Genomic DNA, 24,534 nt, shown 5'->3' on the forward strand with positions numbered 1-24,534 from the left:
TTAAAATTGCTGTAAATTTATATTTTAGTAATATTTTTTTCTGAAGACTTTAAGAACAAAAGCTTTCGTTTCATCTCTAATATCCCCCCCCACCCCCAAATTCAGTCTACGTGAGTTTGCGTTTTGAAAGGGGAAGCAATTGAATGCCCGTGAAGGGATGACTTATTTTGTATTATTTTCTCCTTTCTTTAGCAATTTATAGTCTAGGTTATACCATGCCTGCCAAATTGAAATATTCCACAGCAAAGCAAAACGCAAAACTTGCTCCGGAGGGACCAGAGCCCTTGGATGCGTCTGACAACGGAATGGATATCCAACAAAAGGCAACCACATCAAATGTAGATGAAGTTAGAATAGGTACATGAGTTCAATTTCTTCGTTTATGCGGGATATTTTTTGTGTATGTAAGTCATTCGTTGTTCAAAAGAACGGATTTCACTTCTTGGAATATTTTAAATCAACTAAAGTTTGCGGTTATCGTTGTCTTATAATTGTTTGAAAATTGTGATCTACCGCCGGAAAGATTGTTAAACAGGTTGCCGATTCCATTTATTTTTTCTTTGAAGGAATTTGGTATCGTACTGTAAATGGACTGGATCTATGTTTATTTGGTTCTAATCGATATAGATCATTCATGTAGAACGAGATAAACAGCCGTCGTCAACTTAAGTTTGTGATGTTAATTTAACTTAATAATATCATTCACCATTGGAAATAATTACTTGTTCCTGGAAAGTTTCAGCTGCCTTTTTTGACGGTATTCAACATAGACGTATGCGTTGTAATAATCGAGGTTTACCCTGATGATGATTTATTCCTTTTCCAAATTGTGCAATGAATGACTTTTATTTGACAGTTCTCTTCTCCCCCACCCCCCTTCCCGTAGACTGCTGCGCTAAGGGGTTAGAGTTTGCTTTTCATTGTGTGCCTTTTTTCCTTTGCGCTAGTTGTACAGTACATTAATTGTGGGGGAGGGGTTGACTTTCTGTAGACTAGAATACAAAACTGCGTTCGGGAGTTGAAGATTATGTGGAAGATTTTACAAATTAAAAGGAGGGATACCTTATATGCTTGATTTTTTAATGTTTTTTTAACGTTTCAATGTCAGCAGTTCGTTTTAAATTCGTTTTCGTAGATCGTTGCAGCTACTCAGCGAGTATTTGGCAAACGTACAAGATTCAATAGCAGCACTAAACTAGTGCAAGTTGGACAGTTACTAACTATTATTGACCTGTCGTATATTTTATATTCAGTTTTTCAAATGAATACAAAAGTTCTTGTCATATGTCTTCTGACAGTGATTGATAATTGTACAATGAGATGGATTTAAATGCAGATGTAAAACATCGTTCACAGATCCTACCCCACCTTCTTCCCCTCTTCACCACCCCCTCCCCCCCACTCTTTCACCAAAATCGAAGAGAGTTTTGACCATATACTCAAGATAGTTTGTTGTTCTTGTTTTAAGTTATCCTTTGTTTCACCTTTCAAACCTATCATCCACAGTAATGATTTTAGTGAGATTGGCGTGAGAGATTTTTAGGCAAAAATATTATTTAAACTTTTTGATTTAATTTTTCTGAAGTAGCAATTTACATTTGGTGCTTGCTATTTTGTCAGAAGTAAATCTTTAAACTATACAATCTTTAAACTATAATTCCCTTTTCTTCAGACAATAGTAGCTGCTGTAATTGACTATTAAATAAAATAAAACAATTCTTAATGTTTTAGGAACTCTGCAGTGGTTTCCTTTAAAACAATGAAGTGCAAAGCTGATGCTAAATGAAATGTTATGGTTCATTTTCCTTGACAAAATAGTATTTGATTTTTTTCTTCAATTTAGATGCTGTCTTAGACGCTGCAGTTGAACCAATAAATAATCAAAGCCTGGAAGAAATTTTAGCTGGCATTTCTCCTCCTCCACCCCCAGCAATGACCAATGAACCTGGAGCTCCTCGTCTCATGATTACACATATAGTGAATCAAAATTTCAAATCATATGCTCAAGAACAAATTCTGGGTCCTTTTCACAAGGTAAAATAAAAATAAATATGTATCGAAGGGCCGAATAGCCTACTCATGCACCTATTGTCTATTATTCTGTGAGTTCATCTTAAGAAATATCTTTTTCATTTTTTTAACCTGTGGCTGAGAAACTATAGGTTGTGAAACATTTTGGGTGGAGATGTGAAACAAAAAAATGCTTGATCAGTTCCCCTAAATTTAGAACTGATGTGAATTTAAGATACGGTGTCCTGTGATTTTTTTTTTGATTTTTTATTGAATTTCCCAAAAAATGAAGTAAATAATATTTAATATCTTTGCTGTGAAAAGGAAATTAATTTCAAGCTAATTGTGTGAGTGGAGGGCTGGCAGTAGAGTACATCACATGCTATGCCCACTGAACATGCTCAACATTAATAATAGTTATGAAAAATTACATGTAAAATCTACAATTTTCTGTTACTTTTTTTTCTTTGCAGAGATTTTCTTGTATTATTGGACCAAATGGGAGTGGGAAATCAAATGTGATTGATTCAATGCTGTTTGTTTTTGGGTACAGGGCCCAAAAAATTCGCTCCAAAAAATTGTCTGTACTCATTCACCATTCCGATGAACACAAAGACATTCAGAGCTGTACTGTTGAAGTTCACTTTCAAAAGATCATAGATAAGGTAATTAAGTCAATTTTTTAAAAGAAGCTAAAAATTGTTGATTTCAAACTTATTTTCATTTATGCTGTTTAAAAGTTGAAGCACAGTACATTTTTTAACTAAGATCACTTCACTTTTTAATTTTCTGTGGTTGGGTTCTTATAAATTAGTGGAAGATGAAGTAGGTGATTAACTAATTGTCCTGGCTTTTTAAGCAAGGATAAATTGTTGAATCTCTTAATTTGCTTTGTTTTTCTGTTTTCAATTGGCACAAGTGAAATGTTACTGTAAGCAATAAAACATTTTTTTTTACTTGTGCTCATTTAAGTACAGCAGGCATCTATAATGTCTGCTAAGAGAAATGAATTTTTCAAATAAACCAGCTAATCACATTCCAGATTTTTCAATCAATTGACTAGTCAATGGACAATGTGCAAACAAAGGTCAGAAATTTTAACAAATTTCTTGCCAAAAAACTTTTTTTTAAATTGTTATACCCGCATACCAATATTTTAACTAAATCTGTGATTTCATAATATAACTAACAAATAGATATTTAATGCAGTGAAAATGACAGTTGAGGGTGAATTTATCCCCCTTGTAAAATAAAAAAGTTTTGGAGGAGATTTGGTGTTTCGCTGTTTAAAATTAGCTGCATTAAGCACGCAATACTTGCTTTTGGACATTGCTAGATGACAGATGTGCTGAGTAAGTTGTATGACCAATAATTTTAACATTTAATTTCTAAAATCTATATTTAAGCACTCGAATGATTGTTCCATTCTATTGTCCTTTATTAATCCGATGTAATTAAAAGGTGATTGTCTTGTAGTTGGCTTTTGCACTGCTAACAGAAAACATAATTGTTGAATATGCCATATGCTGCAGCTTTGAGTTATTAAACTTTTTTTTTCAAAACTGCTTTTAATGAAAGGAGGGTGATGATTTTGAAGTTATTCCAAATAGCAAATTCTACGTCTCAAGAACTGCCTACAAGGACAATTCTTCTGTTTACCATATTAATGGAAAGAAATCGACATTTAAAGATGTAGGAATATTGCTTCGCAGTCATGGAATCGATCTGGATCACAACAGATTTTTGATTCTTCAGGTAGGTCTTTTCAGATTACCTTGAACTGTATTTACTTGCAATTAAAGTGTTCTTTCAAATAAAAACACAATGCACATTGAAGAAATAAAGATTGTGAAATGTTTTCCTTGTGCCCTTAAATTGCTGTAGCAGCACATCATGGTTTGCAGGGCTGCTTTCATAACTCAAACCATTATTTGCTGCTTTAGTGATTTATGGTTAAACCAGAAACAAAATTATTTCCAATGCAATGTATTGCTTTGGTTAACAACATTTCCTACATAATCCAAGAAATCTTTGGGGACACACATAAATGAAATGCCAGTTACGCTTTAGCAGCACGTAAATATTGGCGTGGTAATAATCAAACCAAAAAACGCCAATATTACTTGTGCTGCTGCAGCGTGACATGGTTTGGTCGCCACCAAAAATGTATTTGAAGAGATTCATTCCATTTTTTCCATGTTAACAATGAAAAGTTTGCTGTTGGAGGAAGTCCATTTAGTTTGTGCGGAGCAAAATTTGTGTGCACTGCTTGCTGAAATGTTTTTTTCAAAAAAGTCCATTGTATTTCCAACGGAATATTAAAGACAAACAAAACTTAACATTGCGTCCATCATAATTTTGTAAACTGAACAGTGACCCAGGATTAGTTAACAAGACTAGTGAAAATTGTACCTTGTTCAACAGTGTTGTCACTGACCTTATTAAATGAACGGGAATAGATGTGAAGAGTTTTTAATATTTTAATGGTTCAATGTATAACCTTTTAAGCACTTCAGTTGCAGGTTTATCTGATACAATTGTCATATTTTACTTTACTGCCTTCATTCCATCAGTCTTACTTTATATCTAGTAGGGTTGTTTATACAAGCATTGCTAATTTGCTTTGTATAGTGGATGGAGGAATCCCATTTTGTAAATTTTTAGAAAAAATTGTGATCAAGTACTGAAATTACAACTGCAGAGAAATATAATTGTATACTAACAAACAGATTTGTATCTGGTCTTAAAATTGAATCTGAAAGCCGAGGGAGAGATGTACATGTTAATTACCTATTGCAGATAGTTTGATGTTCATACCTTTCATATCATTAGAGATAATGTTAATAGCCTCAAGGTTGATTGGAAGTGACAGTGCTTAATTGAACTGAGCCACAAAATGGTCGAAATGTCAGTCTTACACATGCATTATATTGTTCTCTTCCGTAATGGAAAGTCAAAACAGTCAGGCCTAAAACCAAGGTTAGGTTAGGTTAAAATTGTCCCTGATGTAGAGAAAACTACTGCATGTCCTAATATTTAGGAGAAATGCAAAGAACAGCAAGTGATTGATGAAAAACAGATCTGCAAAATGGGAATTTAAGGAGATATGCAAGGAAGATCTACATCAACACTGTCTTTAACTATAGTGAAAAACTATGTGGGCAGCAATGTGAAAATAGATGAAGGAAATACAGCTTCTTACTTGAAAATAAATAGCTGGCATGTTGAATGATAATTTAGCCGTAATATTTGTGGGAAAAGGTGTCTTCTGGACCTGGAACAAAACCTGAATTTGAACTGGGAAAATTCTATAACCAAAGTAATAGTGAGAATATCATGTACCAAAGAGCAACAGACCCAAATGATTTATTGGCTTTCAAATTAAGATTTTGAACAAAACTAAACTAAAAAAACCTAGTTTTAAAACTCAAGTGATCTGACTTCAGTAACTGTTATTTCAAATTAAAAAGTTTAATGATTCACTCTGTTATGTTATAATAGTGAAAGACGAAAACCAAGGAATTATGGACATGGGCATGGAACATTAATAGACTGATTAAGGAGAAAATGAGAGGGATTTTTTTTTCCTAGCTGCTCAATTTAAGCTAGCGTTGATTTGTAGAGAATCAGTGATGTCTGATAAAACACGTTGTTTTTAAAAGGATGGATAAAAGGGGCTTGCACAGTAAATTTGTTAAGATCTTTCACAAGAGACTGGTTAGCTGCACATGAGTTTATTGATTATAAAGGCACTTACATTATTTTGCTAAGGAAATAGCCAAGGACAAAAAAATCTGAATACTGAACAAGTATCTGGTGATATGTGACTAGTGATGTAGGCTGACACAGTTTACTATATACAATATGGACTTAGATGATATAAACAGAAAGTATACCAAAGGTGGAATTGGAGTAACTGAGGAGAATAATTTGTTTAGCTGAAGAAGCTTTGACTGGACAGTGAGCAATTCGGCCCATTGAACTTTAAGAAGAACATCTTGGACATGCTTGGGATAGAGCATTGGTTGACCAGTTTGATACCTGATCTTTCCCAGGATTAAGTTACAAAGATTTAATAATGGTGACTTGTGATCTCAGGAATTTAGATGGTTTGGAGGAATCAAAATGGTAGGTGGAGATAAGTGAAGTCTAGGAATAATGTTTTAGTTAGAGTTCTTTTCAGGAATGAAGTTAGGAAACGCGTCTACATTGGAGACGAAGGCAGTATCTTTATTCTTCCGCAAACAAGAAATGAAGGCAAGGTTAGTTTCAAATCGAGATTAATAGATTTTTGTTAAATCACGGGTATTAAAAGATATCAGATGAAGGTAAGTAACATGGAATTAGTGTGAAAATAGCTTTAGAAAACAGATCAGTCTGATTGGCAAAACAGGCTTAAATTCATCCATTGACTTCTGACAACAATATGTCTGCATCCAACTGGATTGATTTTTAGGTAGACAAAAGCTCTGGAGAAACTCAGTCTGAAGAAGGGTTTTGGCCCGAAACGTTGCCTATTTCCTTCGCTCCATAGATGCTGCTGCACCCGCTGAGTTTCTCCAGCACTTTTGTCTACCTTTGATTTTCCAGCATCTGCAGTTCCTTCTTAAACAGGATTGATTTTTAAGCAAGAGAATCCTGTCCACCTACTATCGAGGAAAGACTAACGTTGTTCCACAGCCTAGGCCACTACCCAAACATCATTAAAGTAGATTTTTGTATGATTTGGTTGAGACATGAGAAAATAAATGGTTATGACCAGTAGAGCTATAAAAATGGGAATATTTTAACAAGTGATTGAGTAAATGATGAAAAATCTATGTATGAATTTGGCAGAGACTAAAACTACCCATCCGATTTATTACAAAGAAGTTTGTCATTAGGATGCAGTGAATTGGTGATTGACTGGACTATGTGCTTTGTGATAGAATTGGAAAGAAATTGGTTGGTATAGAAGAATCTGGTTAATGCATTGTTAAAAGTAATGTTATACATGGCACAAATGTGATAACTTTATGACTTACTAGTTGAGTTGTAACTAAATCTGTCAACCAGCAAAAAAATAAACGCAGACGATGGAAATCTGAAATTAAACACACCCCTGAAAATACTCAACTGGTCAGCCAGCATCTGTTGAGAGAAACTTTCAGATTTATGACCTTTTCATGTGATGCTGTCAGGCGGTGTTTTAGCATTTTCTGTTTATTGTAGTACTGTGTATTTTATTTTGCCAGACTCAAATTGTATATCGTGAATTGTACAAAACATGAACAGTACAAATTGAGCAAGGGTACTGACGGGATATGATTATTATTTAATGTCTAAAATTTTCAGATGTCATTTTTCAAACTGCTTTTATTATTTTGAAAATATTAATAAGATGGAATGTATGCACAAATATTGCAAAAAGTTGAGTTCTGCTTTTTGTAATATTTGTGCATACATTCCATCTTATATTCTCAGAATAATAAAAGCAGTTTGAGAATTGACGCCTAAAAATTAAAAAAACTTTACCTCTGATCTTTAAGGGGGGGGGGGGGTGAGGAATTGAATCAAGATATGTTTGTGGGTCTCCATTTGGTGGTTAAAATATGGGAGTAAATGTATTAAATGGGGGCCCTGCTGTAAGGTTTGAGGCCATCACAATTGAAGTAAAATAGGAGACAAATGGAAACTTGGATCAAGCAAATCTTGGATTAATTTCATTCAATTGGCTTTGATTGCAATCTGTTTGTTTAATCACAATCAAGACAAGAAACATCACCAAATAAAAAGCAATTTAAATTTCATCAACTGACTTAACTAAAACTTACCAGTAAAAAGATTTGATGGCTTAAAGTAAACTTCATCTTCCCCTTATTATCTTTTTTGTTGAAATGGTCACAATGCAGGGGGAAGATTTCGAAGTTAAAGGCTTTGAACACTTTAAAGGCAAATGAACACTTCTCTACTATGTGCTTGGATAAATTGCTTACTGATTTTAATCAGCATTTGGGCTCTGAAAGAAGACATCCATCCTTATCTAAGGATGCATCATTTCTTTACCTTCTACCTGGTGCCGGGTTGGCTGACTGGTAGGCTTGTTGGTATGACGGTCACGGAGTTTTCAGTGTTTGCCTTGGAAGAAGCTAGGCATGTTGTACACTGGTTTCCCCAGCGCTAAGGAGGGAAGGAAAGTCGAACTCACTGAATCCAATCTGCGTTTTAGGTTATACTTCAGTAGTAAATTCTCCTTTCAAATTCTTAAATTAAGATGAAAGTTGTTAATACTGAGTAGAACGTTGAACACAGTACAGTAGTTGAACAGCTGTAGTTTCTGATTTAGGAAATTTATTTTGTGCAAATTTCAAAATTACCCTAATTGAATGGCAAAACTATAAAAGTGGCTCCACAGCTACTCAATTGTAGTTGCAGTTTTAATGCCGAATACCTGTGTTGTTATTGACAATCTCATTGCCTGAGGTATTTTTCCTGTATAGGTGCAACCATATTGTCGCTGGCCACAGGTCTCTAAACATTTAGCACTATTTAAGCAAGGGCATTCAAACAGTTTGCGTTTATTAGCGTGAGGCTGACAATAATATTCAATGCCGAACAGCCAGCAAGACTTATACCAGGTGAGCGTTCTCACTTTTGAAGCTATAGGGTAAATGTAAAGTTTCATTGATTAAACCCACCCTGATTGGAGTTTGCATGATTCATGTGGATATTTTTTGCGTTCTGACTTTTTATTTAGTAAACATTGTCAAAATTTGCATTGATGACTTGATTTCAGCTGCTGTGGTTAATAAAATAGTTCTTTGTTCATAAAACATTCAGCAGAAAAAGACCGAATAGAGCAGTAAAGCACACGAATCGGCCCATATGATATATGCTGAACAAATTAAAATAATCCGTTCTGCCTGGACGTGATCCATTTCCCTCCATTCCCTACCTAGTCACATGCGTTATCTAAAAACTGCTCAAAAACACTATCATATGTACTTCCACTGCCACCCTTTGTAAATTGTTCCAGCAACCTACCACTCTGTAAATAACATACCCAGCACATTTCCTTTGCACATTCCACCTTGGGGGCTGCCCCAATTTTATGCTGGTCAGCTGAGGCGCTGTACTGATGTTTTGCTTTTATTTATGTTCATTCAAAGGATGTAGGTTTCACAGGCTGTCGACTTTTATTTACCCCTGAAGGTAATGGCGAGTGTCTTGAACTGCTGAGATCCTTGAGGTGTGGGTATGCCCACTATTCTGCTAAGGAGAATTTTCCTGGATTTTGATCTAGTGACAGTGAGGGACAATGATATATTTCCAGGTTGGTGTGGTGTGGCTTAAAGAGCAGCCTTCAGGTGATGGTGTTCCCGTGCCTTTGCTGTCCTTGTCCTTCTAACTGGTTGAGATCTTTGGTTTGGAAGATGATATCAAAGAAGTTTTGGTGAGTTGCTGCAGTTCATTTTGTAGATGGTGTAAACTGCTACTACTTTGCATCAGTGGTGGAGTGAGTGAATGGGTACAGATGGAGTGCCTATCAACTGGGCAGCTGTGTCCAGATGGTGTGAAGCTCCTGTGGATCATTAATCAGTTTCTTAATTGGCAACAAATGTTTCTATTATTTGGAGTTTTTCTCTATAGGTTTATATTATCACCTGCAGTACTCCTCTGACACTCCGGGCAGCAAGCATTTTTTTTCCTCATGAAAGTAGTGATTTAGTACATTTTGTGTGTAATTATCACATAGGTTTGGTAAATGTCTAGTGCATTTGTTCTGCAGCCCTGTGGCCTGCTTTTTTTTTTCTGTCATTGTGTTTCTGCTTGTTTACATCGTTTTCTGAGTGTTTTTATGTCAATGTCGCTCTGTCAAAATATGCTGCAAAATTATGCCAATTTGCTTTTTTATTTTAGATTGAAATGGCTTTGGAAGACCGTTTCAACATTACAATTGGACTGACTTTGACCCCAGTGGGAGGGCAATATTGAGACTGCAGGGTTCGACCATTGCCCATTTTGGGCATTAATTTCATTGTAAAGTACAGATGAAAATTATAGCGTCTAGAATAAAATGGATTGTTGGAGTAACTTAGGGGGGTCAAGCAGGATCTCTGTAGGACATGGATAGGCGACAATTCAGGGCCCTGATTTTTTTGTGACTCACTGTTCAGACTACTCTCATTTATTGTGTCCACTGTTAAGAGCTATGGACCATGAAGTGTACTTGGCTACTTTGACTACCAATTTCACAGCTGTAGATCCTATGACTTGAGGTTACCATTGACAATTTACACTTTGTTCAGATGCACTGGTTCTGAAAATTCTAACTTTTGATGCATGGTTTGTAGTCTGGTTTGCCTGATGTGTGCCCTTTTCTTTTATGTAATTCAGTATGTTGGTGCAATTGGCACAGGCATGTTCTGAGTTTACAAAATTCAATGAGGGGCCATGCATGAAATATTTCAATTGGCGTCTTTATCCCAGGTACTTGTGTTCTGTTGCTGTTATTTGTATTTTCTTCTAAGAATTTAATATTTATTTTTGCACCCAACTTTGCAAATTGGTGCTCTTTGGGTAAATGGCAAAAGCAGGATCAATGATCAGAAAGATGTCTAGGACTACAAGATGGAAACTCCTGCGATGGCAACGTGAAAACGAACAAGTCTATTAAAATATAGCAAATAAAACATGCAGACTTTTAAGTTGGCTGAATAACTCTAGTTGTGCGCTACATTTGGCAAAATTAATTTCAGACAATGTCCATTTTGGCATGCTTGTGATTTGTTGTGATCTATGTGTCATTGTTTAATAGACCTATCTTGCTTGCATATTTGGAAAGTCTTCATGTTGCAGGCATTATTAGTTGTGTGTTCTCATCAATTCACAAATTCAGTTGCATCCAGAAAGTTGTGAGTTCCCTTTATTCAGAATGGAGATCTTTTTTTTCTGCAGTTCTTTATTTTGGCAGAATGTATTATGACCATTTGTATTTTTACAATTAATTGCAACCTGTTGGAATTTTGTGTAAAATTGTGAACTTTTTAATCAAATTAAAAAGTGAATAGATGTCTGTCTGAATTGTGAATTTAATTGTAGTTGTTAATAAACATAACAATGATTATAATAGATACCAGGGAATTGGTATCTATTATACTGGTATTTAAAAAAATGTTTTATGGTTAGATTATACCAATTTTATGACACTTGCATGTTTCGCCTCTTTTGCAGGGTGAAGTGGAGCAAATTGCCATGATGAAGCCAAAAGGTCAAAATAAGCACGATGAAGGTATGCTAGAATATCTGGAAGATATAATTGGATCAGAGCGACTCAAAGAGCCAATTCAGATACTTTGTCGCAGAGTTGAGATTTTGAATGAACAGAGAGGAGAAAAGGTACATTTCAAATTACTTGAAACATCAAATGGCATTCTAAAATGTAAAGTGAGCTGTCAATACTGTTATGACTAGCATGGTCCTTTATCAGATCAGTACTGTAAAGGGAGGTTGTTTTATTGGATCAAGTGGTTCTTAAATTCTTGAAAATAAAATAATTCAGTGTAGAGTGCAGCATTTTACATTGGAGGACAATGATACATAAATCATGGTAACATTTATAAAGTATAGATTTTGGATGATAGGAAAACCCTGAATCTTGGATGCGTGTCTACTGTTTGAGGCTCATGACTGCAATAGCACTTTGGGTTATCTTGTATAATCCATCAGTGGAGTAAATTAGCGACATTATCCATTGTCTTTGATTCTGTGAAGGGCTGTGTAGTGCCTTGGTAAGGTGAATTAAAACAGAGTATTGTGTTTATTATATAATCCAGTGAGTTGGAGAGGATTAGTAATAAAATCAATTCAAGACCAGAGCTAAAAATTGCTTTTATACTTTAATGTAATTAAAATATAGTTTGTCTCCCGGTCTTGTCTTGACATCCCACGTGTGGCACAATCTTGTAAGATTCCAAAAGCACTATTGTTTGGGTTTCTTGTAGCGCCACACTCTCGGGGTTTCATCACATCGTTGAATATTAAACAATTGTAAATGTTCACACCTGACATTTTCTCAACGTTGTGACACCAATGCCTTGCTAATAAATAGATAGGTTGCAGCACTCTGAAGGGGTGTTGCTTTAACGATAAATACTGGAGTGATGAGAACTGTTGGATATGTTCTTCCTGGAGTGTGAAATACCTTCACAGGCTGGCACTATTCAGTGGTCATACTAGTCGTAGAATCAAAAGCATGGAAACAGGCCCTTGGCCCAGCTTGCCCATGCCAACCAAGGTGCCCCAACTACGCTAGTCCCACCAGAGGGATATATGGGCCAAACCTTTCCTGTCCATTTGCGCAAGGTGCCACAGGGAGCAACTTTGACTACAATTAAATGCTGGTAGTTTGATAAAGTGGCATAGATGATTCTGTCTTAAGTATGGCACGAGTGCAATCAATGGGGAAATCCGAAATGTAATATTAGTCCCCAACCCCATTTTACCTACTCCCGTGGGCTGAAAGGAAAGCAGCTGGTCTTCATTCTTTAAGTAAAGTTTCAACAATCAAATGAAGATCTCTCTGAAATGTAGGTTGAATTTCCCAAAAGAAATGTTGTTCTATTGGAGGTTAAGCTCAATTACAATTTTGCAGCCCCATTTTCTTAGGGGTGGGGGTGGATTTGTGATATGAATTTTCTGAGTCGGAGCAAAGGGAATAGTAACCACCAATTCTTGCTGATTAAAAGCTGGAGCAATTTGGAGAGGAAATGTGAAGAGTGCGGAAAATCAATTTTGACAAAGGCGGCTTTGCAGTGGCTTGATGGATTGACGAGTAAATTGGCCAATGGTCTCTATGCTCAAGGATATAACTGTACTTAAATGGGGCCTTATAAATTGTGATTTCAATGGAGAATTTCCACAGAACTATTTTGATATAAAATTAATGCATTTATTAAACCTGTGTTATTTTTTTTGCAATGAAATGCAATTTGATTAATTAAACTTTTTCACATTAGCTTAATAGGGTGAAGATAGTGGAAAAAGAAAAAGATGCTTTGGAAGGAGAAAAAAATCATGCACTTGAGTTTCTTGCATTGGAAAATGAAGTTGTCAAGAAGAAGAATTGTGTCTTGCGTTATTATATGTATGTCTTAGAAATTCACTGACTTGAATCTATTTTTATCACTTTTTATATATTTTAAAATATTCTCTAAGTACTAGAAACATTTGAAATGCATATTTGCAATTAGATTCCTGTTACCATCTATTGTACTGATAAACAATTTTAACTGGCACTCTTTATTTGTCATCAAAGTAGATTTTCATTGGTTTCTGGTTGATCGTAATTTAAACCGTTTTTTTGTTTTTTCTTTCCTCTCCCATCATCGACCTCTCACTAGCCATGAAGTGCAGAGAGGAATTGCTGATATGGGGGAACAGAAGCAAAAAATTCATGAAGATACGCAGGATACACGTGATAAAAGTGCCAAACTTGAGGGGGATATAAAAGTCAAAATTAATGCTTTGAAGCAATTTGAAAAGTAAGTCATGAACCTGTTCTAAGTGTTGTCTTGTATTTTATGTGGAAAATGTTAATCTACTCTTATTGGTCTGCAATCTTCATGATTTTACATGCTTTTATCTCCTCTCAATGTCTGCCCTAAAGTGTAGAGTCCAGAATTGGATGCAATTTTCCAGCTATGGGTGAGCCAATGGACTTTTAAAAATAAGATTGGCCATTATTTTGAAAATCATGAAAGAAAAAACACTTCCCATCCATTCCTCTACTTATGAAGCCCAAAATCCAGCATAGGTCCTCGCCAGGTTATGACAGGATTCCATTCATGAGAACCACTCGTAATACCGACCGGCAGTTGCAAGTGGGAAATGTAGCCAGTGAGAACTTGAGTTCCCAGGCGGCAGATACTGCCTGCATCAACTGGCAAATCAGTTCTGCCAGTCTCCTGAGCATTCACTCTTAAGTACAGGCTGTACACGAGTGGGGTGTTCGTAAGCTGGCGAGGATGTGAACCCTATTTTTTTTAACATGCCCATGATATGATCATGCTCATGTATCCCAAGATCTTTTTGTTCCTGTACCATTGTAATCTAACTCAAATATTCTATAATGTTAGAACACTTGACTTGCCTTATAAATCCACTTAAAGAAAGACTCTCTTTGGAGACTTCACATTCTAACCATAAATTCCCCCTTTGTTTTGATTAATTTGTTGTCTTCAATGTCAAAGGCACCAGATAAATGCAAAATACGGTCTTTTACCTTTTTCTTTCATGATTTTCACATTTTAAATAAGGGGAAAGTGCACGTTGAGCAGAGAAGATATTTAGATAATTACTGACACAAGCTGTAATTAATCATGGCTTGGGTGGATGTCAACCATTGAAAGGCTGTCGGGGAATGAACCTCTGTTCCTGCTTCAGTTTGCTGATAGCTATCTTAGAAATTTGTAGGTGCCATCTGGGTTAATCCTTCTAAAATCAAATAATTACCAGACTTCAAGCTGATTTTTTAAAAAGAGTGAAAATTATCGTCACCTGAAAGGAAAAATGGTGTAATCCAAGTTGTTATGTCACATGAACATGAAGAATTATTGGTTAATATTTTATAGAAAAATGGGTAAAATTACCACGTACATTGAGGAGAAAAAGGGAAAGTTTGCAGAGTTTGATTTGCAAGATGTGAAAGTCCAAGAAAAATTAAAGCATTCAAAAAGTAAAGAGAAGAAATTGCAGAAACAACTACAGAAAGATGCAGAGAAGGTAAAGTTTGTTCGTTTAAATACATATTGAGATAGTTACACAGCTTGTTTAATGCCAGTGAGCAATATTCATCTGAAAGAGGCAAAAAAGTGACATACTATCAATTGTAGCTTATGTGCGCTATAATTAAAATAAATCAGTATTAAATCTTGGTTAAACCAAATTTGGAATATTTCTGCACAATCTTACGATTATTAGACTTTTAGATGCAGTGTGGAAACGGGCCCTTTGGCCCATGGAGATTAGCAATCACCCTGTACACTAATGCTATCCTACACACTAGGCACAACTTACAATTTTACAAAAGCCAATTAACATACAAACCTATACTTCTTTGGAATGTGTGAGGAAACCCAAGCACCCGGAGAAAACACATGTGGTCACGGAGAAGGTGCTTGGTACATACAGCACCCGTAGTGAGGATCAAACCTGGATCTCTGGTGTTTTAACTCTACTGCTGTGTCACCCCTTGATATGGTTCGCTTGATATTATTTACACCTTTCCCATCAGAAAATGTGCCAAACCCTCATCAGAGATGAACCCAAGCATATGTGGCTCTCGTTTGAATGTGTTCCTTGTACTGCATGGCTTTTAAAGCTGTCTCAGCTTTTTGCACGGATGAGCATCACCACTCTGGTTAGGTTGTCATCCTGATTGAATGTTTTTCTAGGAGGATCTGGATATGGGTGTTTCCGTAAATAAGGGGACATGTGTGGTCAAATTTGAAAGTTATTAAATCGTAATGAAATACCACAGCATTAAAAATGGGCCTACGAAAATGAAATACTTTCAAAATTTGAGGAAAAAAATATTTATAAGACACTTACTGATTTCTAAGCTCCCTTACAAAATGTTGGCTCTTAACCCACCAAGGGGCCCAGGGTCCCTTGGTGGGTTAATCGGATTGTTTGAATTTTTCTTTAAATCGTGACGAGTGCAAAAAAAACCCCGTTATAGCGCTATAAATAGCGTTGACAACCTTAGACAACGGGAGGGACGACAGAATGAGACATTGCTAAAATAGGTGAGCAAACTAGATTTTTATTTCATGATTTTAAGTTATATTCATTATTAAGTTAGATAGACCTCAATGAGTTAGAGCTCTAGGGGCTAGTGGAATTAAGGGATATGGGGAGAAGACAGGCACGGGTTATTGATTGGGGACGATCAGCCATGATCACAATGAATGGCGGTGCTGGCTCGAAGGGCCGAATGGCCTCCTCCTGCACCTATTTTCTCTGTTTCTAAGTATTTCAATGGAAAGCTTAAACATAAAATATAAACAATAAAAAAAGAAACAATAAATATTAAAAACGCTTGCTCTGTTTTAAAATCATACATTTCACAACGTGATCAACTTGTGTTCTGTTCCAAAAACCTGGGGCATCAGAAAACCATCTTATCGGGTGATAAATGAAAAAAAATCATTAGCATATTCAGAATTTGGGCTTGTATAGTTATTTAATTGCAAAATTAATGTAATCTTTCTGGTAAAAATTAGCCTAAGGGTTTGATGAAATCCTGCTTGAAAAATGTTGCAAGTAAACACAAGGACATTTCTGATTTTAAAAAAATCACTTAAATTTTTATTGATTTTTAAGAGATATTTTCAAAACAGTGCAACACCATCACCATAAATAAAACAAAGTAAGAAAAACAGCAATCAAAATAAAAAAATAAGTAGATGGGGGGGGGGGGGGGGGGGAATTTGGAATAAGACCGTGTGGTTCACTTACCAAATTAAAAAAAGAAAAACCATTACATTGATTAGTTATCTGGAGATAATTCAACATTCATACAAACATACCATCTAGTTCTATATAACGAAATCTTCCCATATCTAGCTCGGCATTTATCTAATTGGTGTCATGGCTCAAATAAACAGTCCATTTTTCCCAGATCATCTCAAATGAATTCTCCTTGACTCTCAAGGAATATGTCAATTTCTCCATATTAAAGATGTCTCGCACAATTTCTACCCACTGTTCCTGTTCTGATATTTTTAGTTGTAAAAACAGATTTTTAAATTTTTTTTTGCTTCGTCTCATTATTTTGGCGATACACCATGATCTATACTACTTAAAAAAAAAACAGGATATGAAACAATGGGAATATTACATAAAAACAGGAAAATAACCTGGAAGTTCCCCTGCTGAGTGCTGTATTTACAGAAACACCATTAGTAAATCTTCTTTGGAGATCTCTGTATTACTCTTTAATCTGGATTTGTATGTATATTTTAATAATTTAAAAGGGGTACCAAAACTAATGAATCTGGGAATCCAAGTATAAGGATGTTGTAGTGCTGCAGATTAATGTGGCTATTTCTTTAAAATACAAATCAAACTAGTTTATTTCTAGGATTGGATTAAAACTTAAATATCTTACCTGATCTTGATTTGTATTCTATTTTGAGTATTATTGCACAGCTCTGGTCATCTTCTATAGATAGTGATGTGCAAGGATACTGGAATTGCATGGGTAATGTGGAAGAATTAGTGTTCAGGGTCTCTTTTCTCTTGAAAAGAGAAGGGTGATATTTAACACTCCCCCAGCTGCCTGTAAAATCGAAATATTTAAATATGGTACATACGAAAGACCTAAATTTTAATTTGTGGGCATTTAAGGCTTGTGGTTTGGGTGGGGGGGTAGTCCAATGCACTAAAAGTGATAATACTAAGAAGATGCTTTCCATTTTATAATTTTGTTTTTAGTGCAATTGCATCTGTGCGACTCGGGAGAATTGAGTAGCATGTCACATCATGTTAATTGAAATTAACATTGAAAGCTGAAGAATTTATACTTTTCTTCAAGGAGTTTAAAGTTTAGTCGCTAATAGCTGACTTTGAGACGGCTTCTAAATTTTATAGGACACTAGACCAAGTATAGACACGTTGGTATATTGCACCATTCACTCATGGTCTGCAATATTGCACCACTCACGCATAGCCCCCAACTGCGCAGGCGCGGCTCATTTCCCCTCATGCCTCAGCACTCCCTTCTCTTCCACTGCCCCCCCCCCCCCAATCCCTAGAGAGGGGGGCAGAGAAGGAAGGGGGTAGAGGGGGAGGGAGTAACGAGGGAGGGTGGAGAGGGCTAGAGAGGGTGGCAGTGGGCATCTCCCTCCACCCCTCCCCATCTCCCTCCACACCTCCCCATCTCCCTCCACACCTCCCCATCTCCCTCCTCCACACACCCCCTCTCATCTCCCTCTAGCAACCCAACCCCCCATCCCATCTCCGTGCTCCTCATTTCCCTCATCCTCCTCCCCTCACCTCCATTCCCTGCCCCAGGATCTGCCCAGTTTGTAGAGCAGGGCCAGGGCCTGAAACTGGCCCTGGTTCTCGTACTCGGCCCGGACCTGGCTGTAGACTCCAGCCGTCAGCTCGGCCGCCGCCTGGGCTCCAGTGCAGGCCCCCGACTTCATCTCTGGGCTCGTCCCTGACCCCGGACCTAGGCTCGTCCTTGGTTCCAGCGGCGGCTTCTTTCTCGGCCCCATCCCAAGCCCTGGGCTCGGACCTACCTCCAGCTCCAGCACTACCCTCCCTGTCGGGCGCCGGCAACCACCGCTACTTCTCATTCACCGCGCGCGCTGGAGTGCCCCTCCCTCCCAGAGTGTCCCGTCCTGCCTTGCGAGTGCATTGTGACGTCACTCGTTTTTTTTTCCGAAATGGGTGAGTTTTTGGGCTAGTTTAAAAACTTTAAAAGATTAATGACTTCAGAAATATAGGTGGGAATGCGACGGGAAGATGTTTATCGCTTCGACGGGAAAAATGTGAGCAGGATGTGTGAAAATGGGAAGGCTGCCTAACGTTTGGAAGAAAATAAAAATTAACTACACACACACGACGAAGACTTTTAATATTATAGAGATATATGAATGGTCCCCAATTATTTACTCCGAACTGTCACTTCAGCGTGGGTGCTGTCTTTTGAGTGCTGTTTGTGCCTATACATCTTAATCAGAATGCGGTTGTGATAGACAAGATTTTTAGTTAACTCGTTCTCATACATGCTATAACTTTTGCTTTTTTGTTACTAATGATAGTTGGATGATTTGAAAAATGTACCCAGTGATAGTGAAAAGGTCATCAGAGAAGCAACAGTTGGAAAAGAAAAGCTTGAACAGAATAAAATAAATGAAGAAGAAAAGCTGAGGAAAGTAATGGAGAGTCTCAAACAAGAAACGCGAGGATTACAGGAAGAAAAAGAGGTATAGTATAAATGTAATCATTGCAATAGAAGATGGGAGCAGAAAATAATATGCAGTGATTTAAGTTTAGGAGTGGCAAAATGAATTTCACTAAGGTTGGCAGAGGGACATGTGCCATCACAGGCAAATGGGACCAGCTTAGTTAGACAATCGTATCAGCATGGGCAAGTTGGGTCAAAAGGTCTATTTCAAAGTTCTATGACTGAATCCCTGAATTATGATAAATTCTACTATTTCAGAAGATGGTTATTTTGCATGAATATTGGCAATGAAATGACACTTGCTGAAGTGTGGAAAAAAAAATAGCTTTCAAAAGTGGCTGGTAATTTTATTTTTTAAACTTATATATGTTAGCTGATAATTTTAATGCTTGTCATGTTACGGTGCCTTTTTATCTATAGGTGAATGAAAAGGAGCTCATGGAGTTGAGTAAAGCGGTAAATGAGGCTCGATCAAAGATGGATGTAGCTCAGTCGGAGCTGGATATCTACCTCAGTCGCCATAAATCTGCTTTGGGCCAACTCAATCAGGCCAAGGAAACCCTAACGACCACTACTAGTACACTTAAAGAAAGAAAAACAGCAATTAAAGAATTGGAAACCAAAATACCACAGAATCAACAGGAATTGCATAAGGTTAGATAAGTACACTAGTTAATTTTGAAAGACGTTTTTCTAGCAATCTGTACAAACCTTCCGCAAGTTGCAAACGCCAACTTATGGACATCCCTACATACAAACAATCTCATAACATTTATTAAATTGAAAGGTCCGACATGCTACGTGTGTTCATTCTTACTTGCGAATAAAATTAGCGTCTGTAACAACAAAACTCATTCTTTACCCAGAAGCACCCTGCATATTCATACATTTTAGTGAGCAACTTGCATTCACGTGTGATTATTAGCATGTCTAAAAGTTTGCGTAGATGTAGCATATAAGAAACCTTACAATCTGTGCATAAAACAACTCGAGTCAGAATTCTTTGAAATTACAGTTAGAGCTGGCAAGAATCCTGTGTAGATCACAGTACTGCAATTATGTAATACCAAAGTCTATCGGGCATTTACCTTGTTGCAGGCCTTGCTTTGGATTTGTTGTGGGGGATCCAATATTTTATTAACTGAGATAGTAATGGCATTCTCTAAATGGCATTGTGTTGCTTTTAGAATGTTGTTTACCTCGGCCTTGGGCTCTACAGGGTCTTGGTGTTTGCTGTGCTTTGCATTATTCAAGTAGAAACCTTTGCTCACAAATGAAAAGGGAGGCCAGTGTTTTAAAAGTGGCTAGTAAATGTTGAAGGTGAAAATGCATAGGTAGCATCTCTGGAAAAATGATCAGAGTTAATACTTCAGGGAGATGATCTTTCATTGTGTTGGAAGCAAGGTCGTTGACCTGGTGAGAGTTTTTTTCCTTTCCAACTTTGGAACAGTACATCAAAGCAGCAATGATGCATTGGCTGGATTAACATGGAGCGATAAGAAATCAAGGGCTTGTGTTTTGTGTGAGTGGGGAAGAGGATGTAAAAAGGCAGGGTATTAGCACAGAAAGACTTAAGAAGATATTTTGTCTCTTGTATATCAATTATTAAAGTAGGATGTTACTACTTTGAAGTATCACAATTTTTAACTGATTTTTTATAATGGTGCTACTTGTTTTTTTGGTTTGCAACTTGAGGGTCCATTTAATAGCAAAGAACAGCTTTCAAAGAGCTAATGCTCTTTCCTCCATGTGGAATTGGCAACCTTCTAACAGATGTTTTGGTCCATTCTTTTTACGACTTGCTTTTTGTGTGATATAGTTTAATATGAATCAAATTCTAAACTGTGGCTCAGTGTAATGTTAAAATTGTGTTTTTCTCAGTTTAATATACAATAGTCATATTGGATTATTTTGTATCCTTTCTAGGATGAAAAGGAACTTGAAAAATTAATTCATTCTGATGCTCAGATCCGGAATACTGTTTATGAGCTCCGACAAAAGGTTGAAGAAGCAAAGAGCTCGTTAACAGTAAATCGCAGTCGGGGCAGAGTCTTGGATGCTCTAATGCAACAAAAGAACACTGGTAAAATCCTCGGAATCCATGGAAGATTGGTAAGAGGGATATGTGAAATATATTCCACTGGTACAGGAATCCTGAATTCAAGTTGAATTGCATTTTTTTTTTTGGTCATGGCATATTTTGTATTTCAGGGTGATCTGGGTGCCATTGATGAAAAATACGACGTTGCGATCTCCTCCTGTTGCGGTGCCTTGGATAACATTGTTGTCGACACAATTGATAAGGCCCAAGAGTGTGTTAATTTCCTGAAAAAACAAAATATTGGAGTTGCAACTTTTATTGCTTTGGATAAGGTACAATACTCTTTTGAATTCAAATGTGTTTGGTTAAACTAATTCTATTATATTATTCTAACTTTTAATATTTTCTGCAGATGAAAGTTTGGGAACGAAGTATTGATAAAATCAAAACTCCAGAAAACATTCCCCGTCTGTTTGATTTAGTTAAAATCAACAATGAAACTATACGTCCAGCATTTTACTTTGCGCTTCGTGACACACTTGTTGCTAACGATCTAGAGCAAGCAACACGTGTTGCATTCCAGAAGGACAAGCGTTGGAGAGTGGTAACACTGCAGGGACAGATAATAGAGCAGTCAGGTATGTTGGAAGATGAAATTATGAAACTGTATCAGTATCATCTTTTCTACAGGCGTGCTATTTTTGGCACTCCGCGTAATTGTCCTTTTATCCTGTCAGTTAATTTAAACCAAAAAAACTCATAAATGAAACTTTCTTTTAAGCATGGGTGGTTGATTATTCAATTGTGGAATTGGAAACCTGAAGCTTTCCTCCAGTTGATTGGCGCAAATCTTCTGATCCCCAAAATCACAGGAGCAGACTTCTTCTGGGACCCTGACTTTTCAACTTTTGTGTGCCAACCCTATTGCTTTATTTAGCTGAACAGAATGTCAGTATCAGCCCATGAATCTGGGAAGAGAGTGGGCAATGCTGCAGGTTAATTCGTCTATTGAATGTTTGACAGCAAATTTTGACATTTTATTATGCAAATCTTGTTAAAAGTTTAAAATGTTTTTACTTTTGCAATACCAAAATCCCTCACTCATTGTCTCTCAGTTTATTTGAATGGGACTGGTTGCAGCAGAATTTTATCCTTGCAGGCTGGCATAGAGCTGGGAAGACGGCAGGATATTGCATGTCCTTATTAGAGTCCATAAGAAGCAGACCAGAAGATGCTACTTTTGTCTTAGATATTTTATCCAACACGTAGCATCTCTGCAAAAGTGTTGGAGTCAACCTATCTTGATATATTTAGGCATTTTCTCTATTTCAGACAAGTTTTTAAAAGGATAACTAATTATTGGAAGAGATTGGATAGGCTGACAATAGGTGCAGGAGTAGGCCATTAAATGTGATCATGGCTGATCATCCCCAATCAGTACCCCGTTCCTGCCTTCTCCCCATATCCCCTGACTCCGCTATTTTTAAGAGCCCTATCTAGCTGTCTTGAAAGCATCCAGAGAACCTGCCTCCATAGACTGAGGCAGAGAATTCCACAGACTCACAACTCTCTGAGAAAAAATGTTTCCTTGTCTCCGTTCTAAAAATTGTCCTTTAAGGAGGCTGAGAATTTGACAAATATACAAAATTTATGAGACTTTGATGGTGGAGATGATCAGGATCTTTTGTCCATGGGAGGGATATCAAAAATGAGATGGCATTGGTTTTAAGAGATTTGATGGGAAAGTTATGCATAGAATATGTTTAATGCAAATATGTGAAGATTAACCATATTTTCAACTGAATCTGTTCTTTCATAATGTGAAATTAACTGCATGCAACGAGATATTGAATACTACTGATTATTTTAATTGATGTGTTTGAACTCACAGAATTTACACACAATCATAAAATATATAAAATATTTTTGGTCCGGGTATGTAACAATGTGCCACCCATTATGAAGCGATAAACCATTTTATTATATGTAACTATCAGAGCAGTGCCTGTGAGGTAGTAATCAAATTCTAAGACACATTAATTTTGTAATAAAAACATTTATGTGATCTATTCTCTTATAACTCCAATTGCTTCAGGTACCATGACAGGTGGAGGGAGAAAAATAATGAAGGGAAGAATGGGATCTTCATTAGTCGTTGAAACTACGCCAGAGGAGGTAAGTGAATGTCTAATATTTCAATTGTCCAATGGTTCATGTGGGCCATCAACTTGTGCTACCCTGGTTATAAACAGCAGCTATATTAGCGCATGTCAGCATTCCTGTTTAGTCATGTAGCTTGATCATTTCTCAAACCCAATTTCTTAAGTAATTAAGATATCTTAAGATTTTTGTGTTTAAACTAATGTCCATCAATCAAGTTCTTTGGTTTTCAGTACAAAGTGAGTTCAATTTAAAAAATATTTTTACACCAAAATAGATGGAAAAAATGGAGGCTAAATTGCAAAAGGACTTGGCAATGGCACAGAAATACCAAGAACAGAAAGGTCATTTGGAGGAAAAGGTGGTAAAAATGCGACAGAGCATCAGGGAGATGAAAAATACATTGGAAAAATACACAGCAAGTATTCAGGTTTGTAATTTTGAAATTATGTTTTTGTGATGTATTTATCAAATCGGGTTCCTTTTTTAAAGTACCAATGGATCAACTGCATAATCAGTAGCAGAACTCTTAATATGGAATTTGATTTCAGGTTGCCACTGCAAATGCCATTCAGATAGGTTAGACAGACTGATGTCGGGGGGGGGGGGGGGGGGGGGGCGGGAAAAAGAAAGGAAGAGGTGGAGACAGTAGGCTGTGGGAGAGCTGGGGAGGGGAAAGATCTCCGCCTCTTCCTTTTTCCCCGTACCCACCACTTCCCCCCCCCCCCCCCCCGACATCAGTCTGAAGACAGGTCTCGACCCAAAACGTCACCTATTCCTTCGCTCCATAGATGCTGCTTCACCTGCTGAGTTTCTCCAGCTTTTTTGTCTACCTTCGATTTTTCCAGCAGCTGCAGTTCTTAAAGATTAACAATTAAGGTAGCTTCTAATAACCATATAACAATTACAGCACGGAAACAGGCCATCTCGGCCCTACAAGTCCGTGCCGAACAACTTTTTTCCCTTAGTCCCACCTGCCTGCACTCATACCATAACCCTCCATTCCCTTCTCATCCATATGCCTATCCAATTTATTTTAAAATGATACCAATGAACCTGCCGCTTCCACTGGAAGCTCATTCCACACCGCTACCACTCTCTGAGTAAAGAAGTTCCCCCTCATGTTACCCCTAAACTTCTGTCCCTTAATTCTGAAGTCATGTCCTCTTGTTTGAATCTTCCCTATTCTCAAAGGGAAAAGCTTGATCACATCAACTCTGTCTATCCCTCTCATCATTTTAAAGACCTCTATCAAGTCCCCCCTTAACCTTCAGCGCTCCAGAGAATAAAGACCTAACTTATTCAACCTATCTCTGTAACTTAGTTGTTGAAACCCAGGCAACATTCTAGTAAATCTCCTCTGTAC

The 24,534-nt window shown here is 37.0% G+C and overlaps 1 protein-coding gene across 2 annotated transcripts in view; it reads left to right on the top strand.

Annotated features, from left to right (window-relative positions):
• smc4 (structural maintenance of chromosomes 4) overlaps nucleotides 1–24,534 on the top strand; it is a 36,733-nt gene that overhangs the window by 944 nt on the left and 11,255 nt on the right. For both annotated transcript variants that reach the window (XM_033031173.1, XM_033031172.1), the window contains exons 2-16: nucleotides 193–357; nucleotides 1,844–2,034; nucleotides 2,484–2,675; nucleotides 3,589–3,765; nucleotides 11,224–11,388; nucleotides 13,008–13,135; nucleotides 13,392–13,532; nucleotides 14,622–14,772; nucleotides 18,822–18,986; nucleotides 19,388–19,621; nucleotides 20,894–21,079; nucleotides 21,179–21,340; nucleotides 21,421–21,646; nucleotides 23,104–23,183; nucleotides 23,446–23,598. In XM_033031173.1, coding sequence (XP_032887064.1) covers nucleotides 216–357; nucleotides 1,844–2,034; nucleotides 2,484–2,675; nucleotides 3,589–3,765; nucleotides 11,224–11,388; nucleotides 13,008–13,135; nucleotides 13,392–13,532; nucleotides 14,622–14,772; nucleotides 18,822–18,986; nucleotides 19,388–19,621; nucleotides 20,894–21,079; nucleotides 21,179–21,340; nucleotides 21,421–21,646; nucleotides 23,104–23,183; nucleotides 23,446–23,598 — 2,493 coding nt within the window. In that variant the 5' untranslated portion in view covers nucleotides 193–215. The remainder of the gene's footprint in view (nucleotides 1–192; nucleotides 358–1,843; nucleotides 2,035–2,483; nucleotides 2,676–3,588; nucleotides 3,766–11,223; nucleotides 11,389–13,007; nucleotides 13,136–13,391; nucleotides 13,533–14,621; nucleotides 14,773–18,821; nucleotides 18,987–19,387; nucleotides 19,622–20,893; nucleotides 21,080–21,178; nucleotides 21,341–21,420; nucleotides 21,647–23,103; nucleotides 23,184–23,445; nucleotides 23,599–24,534) is intronic.

This window comes from Amblyraja radiata, chromosome 13, assembly GCF_010909765.2.
Source record: "Amblyraja radiata isolate CabotCenter1 chromosome 13, sAmbRad1.1.pri, whole genome shotgun sequence".
NCBI lineage: Eukaryota > Metazoa > Chordata > Chondrichthyes > Rajiformes > Rajidae > Amblyraja > Amblyraja radiata.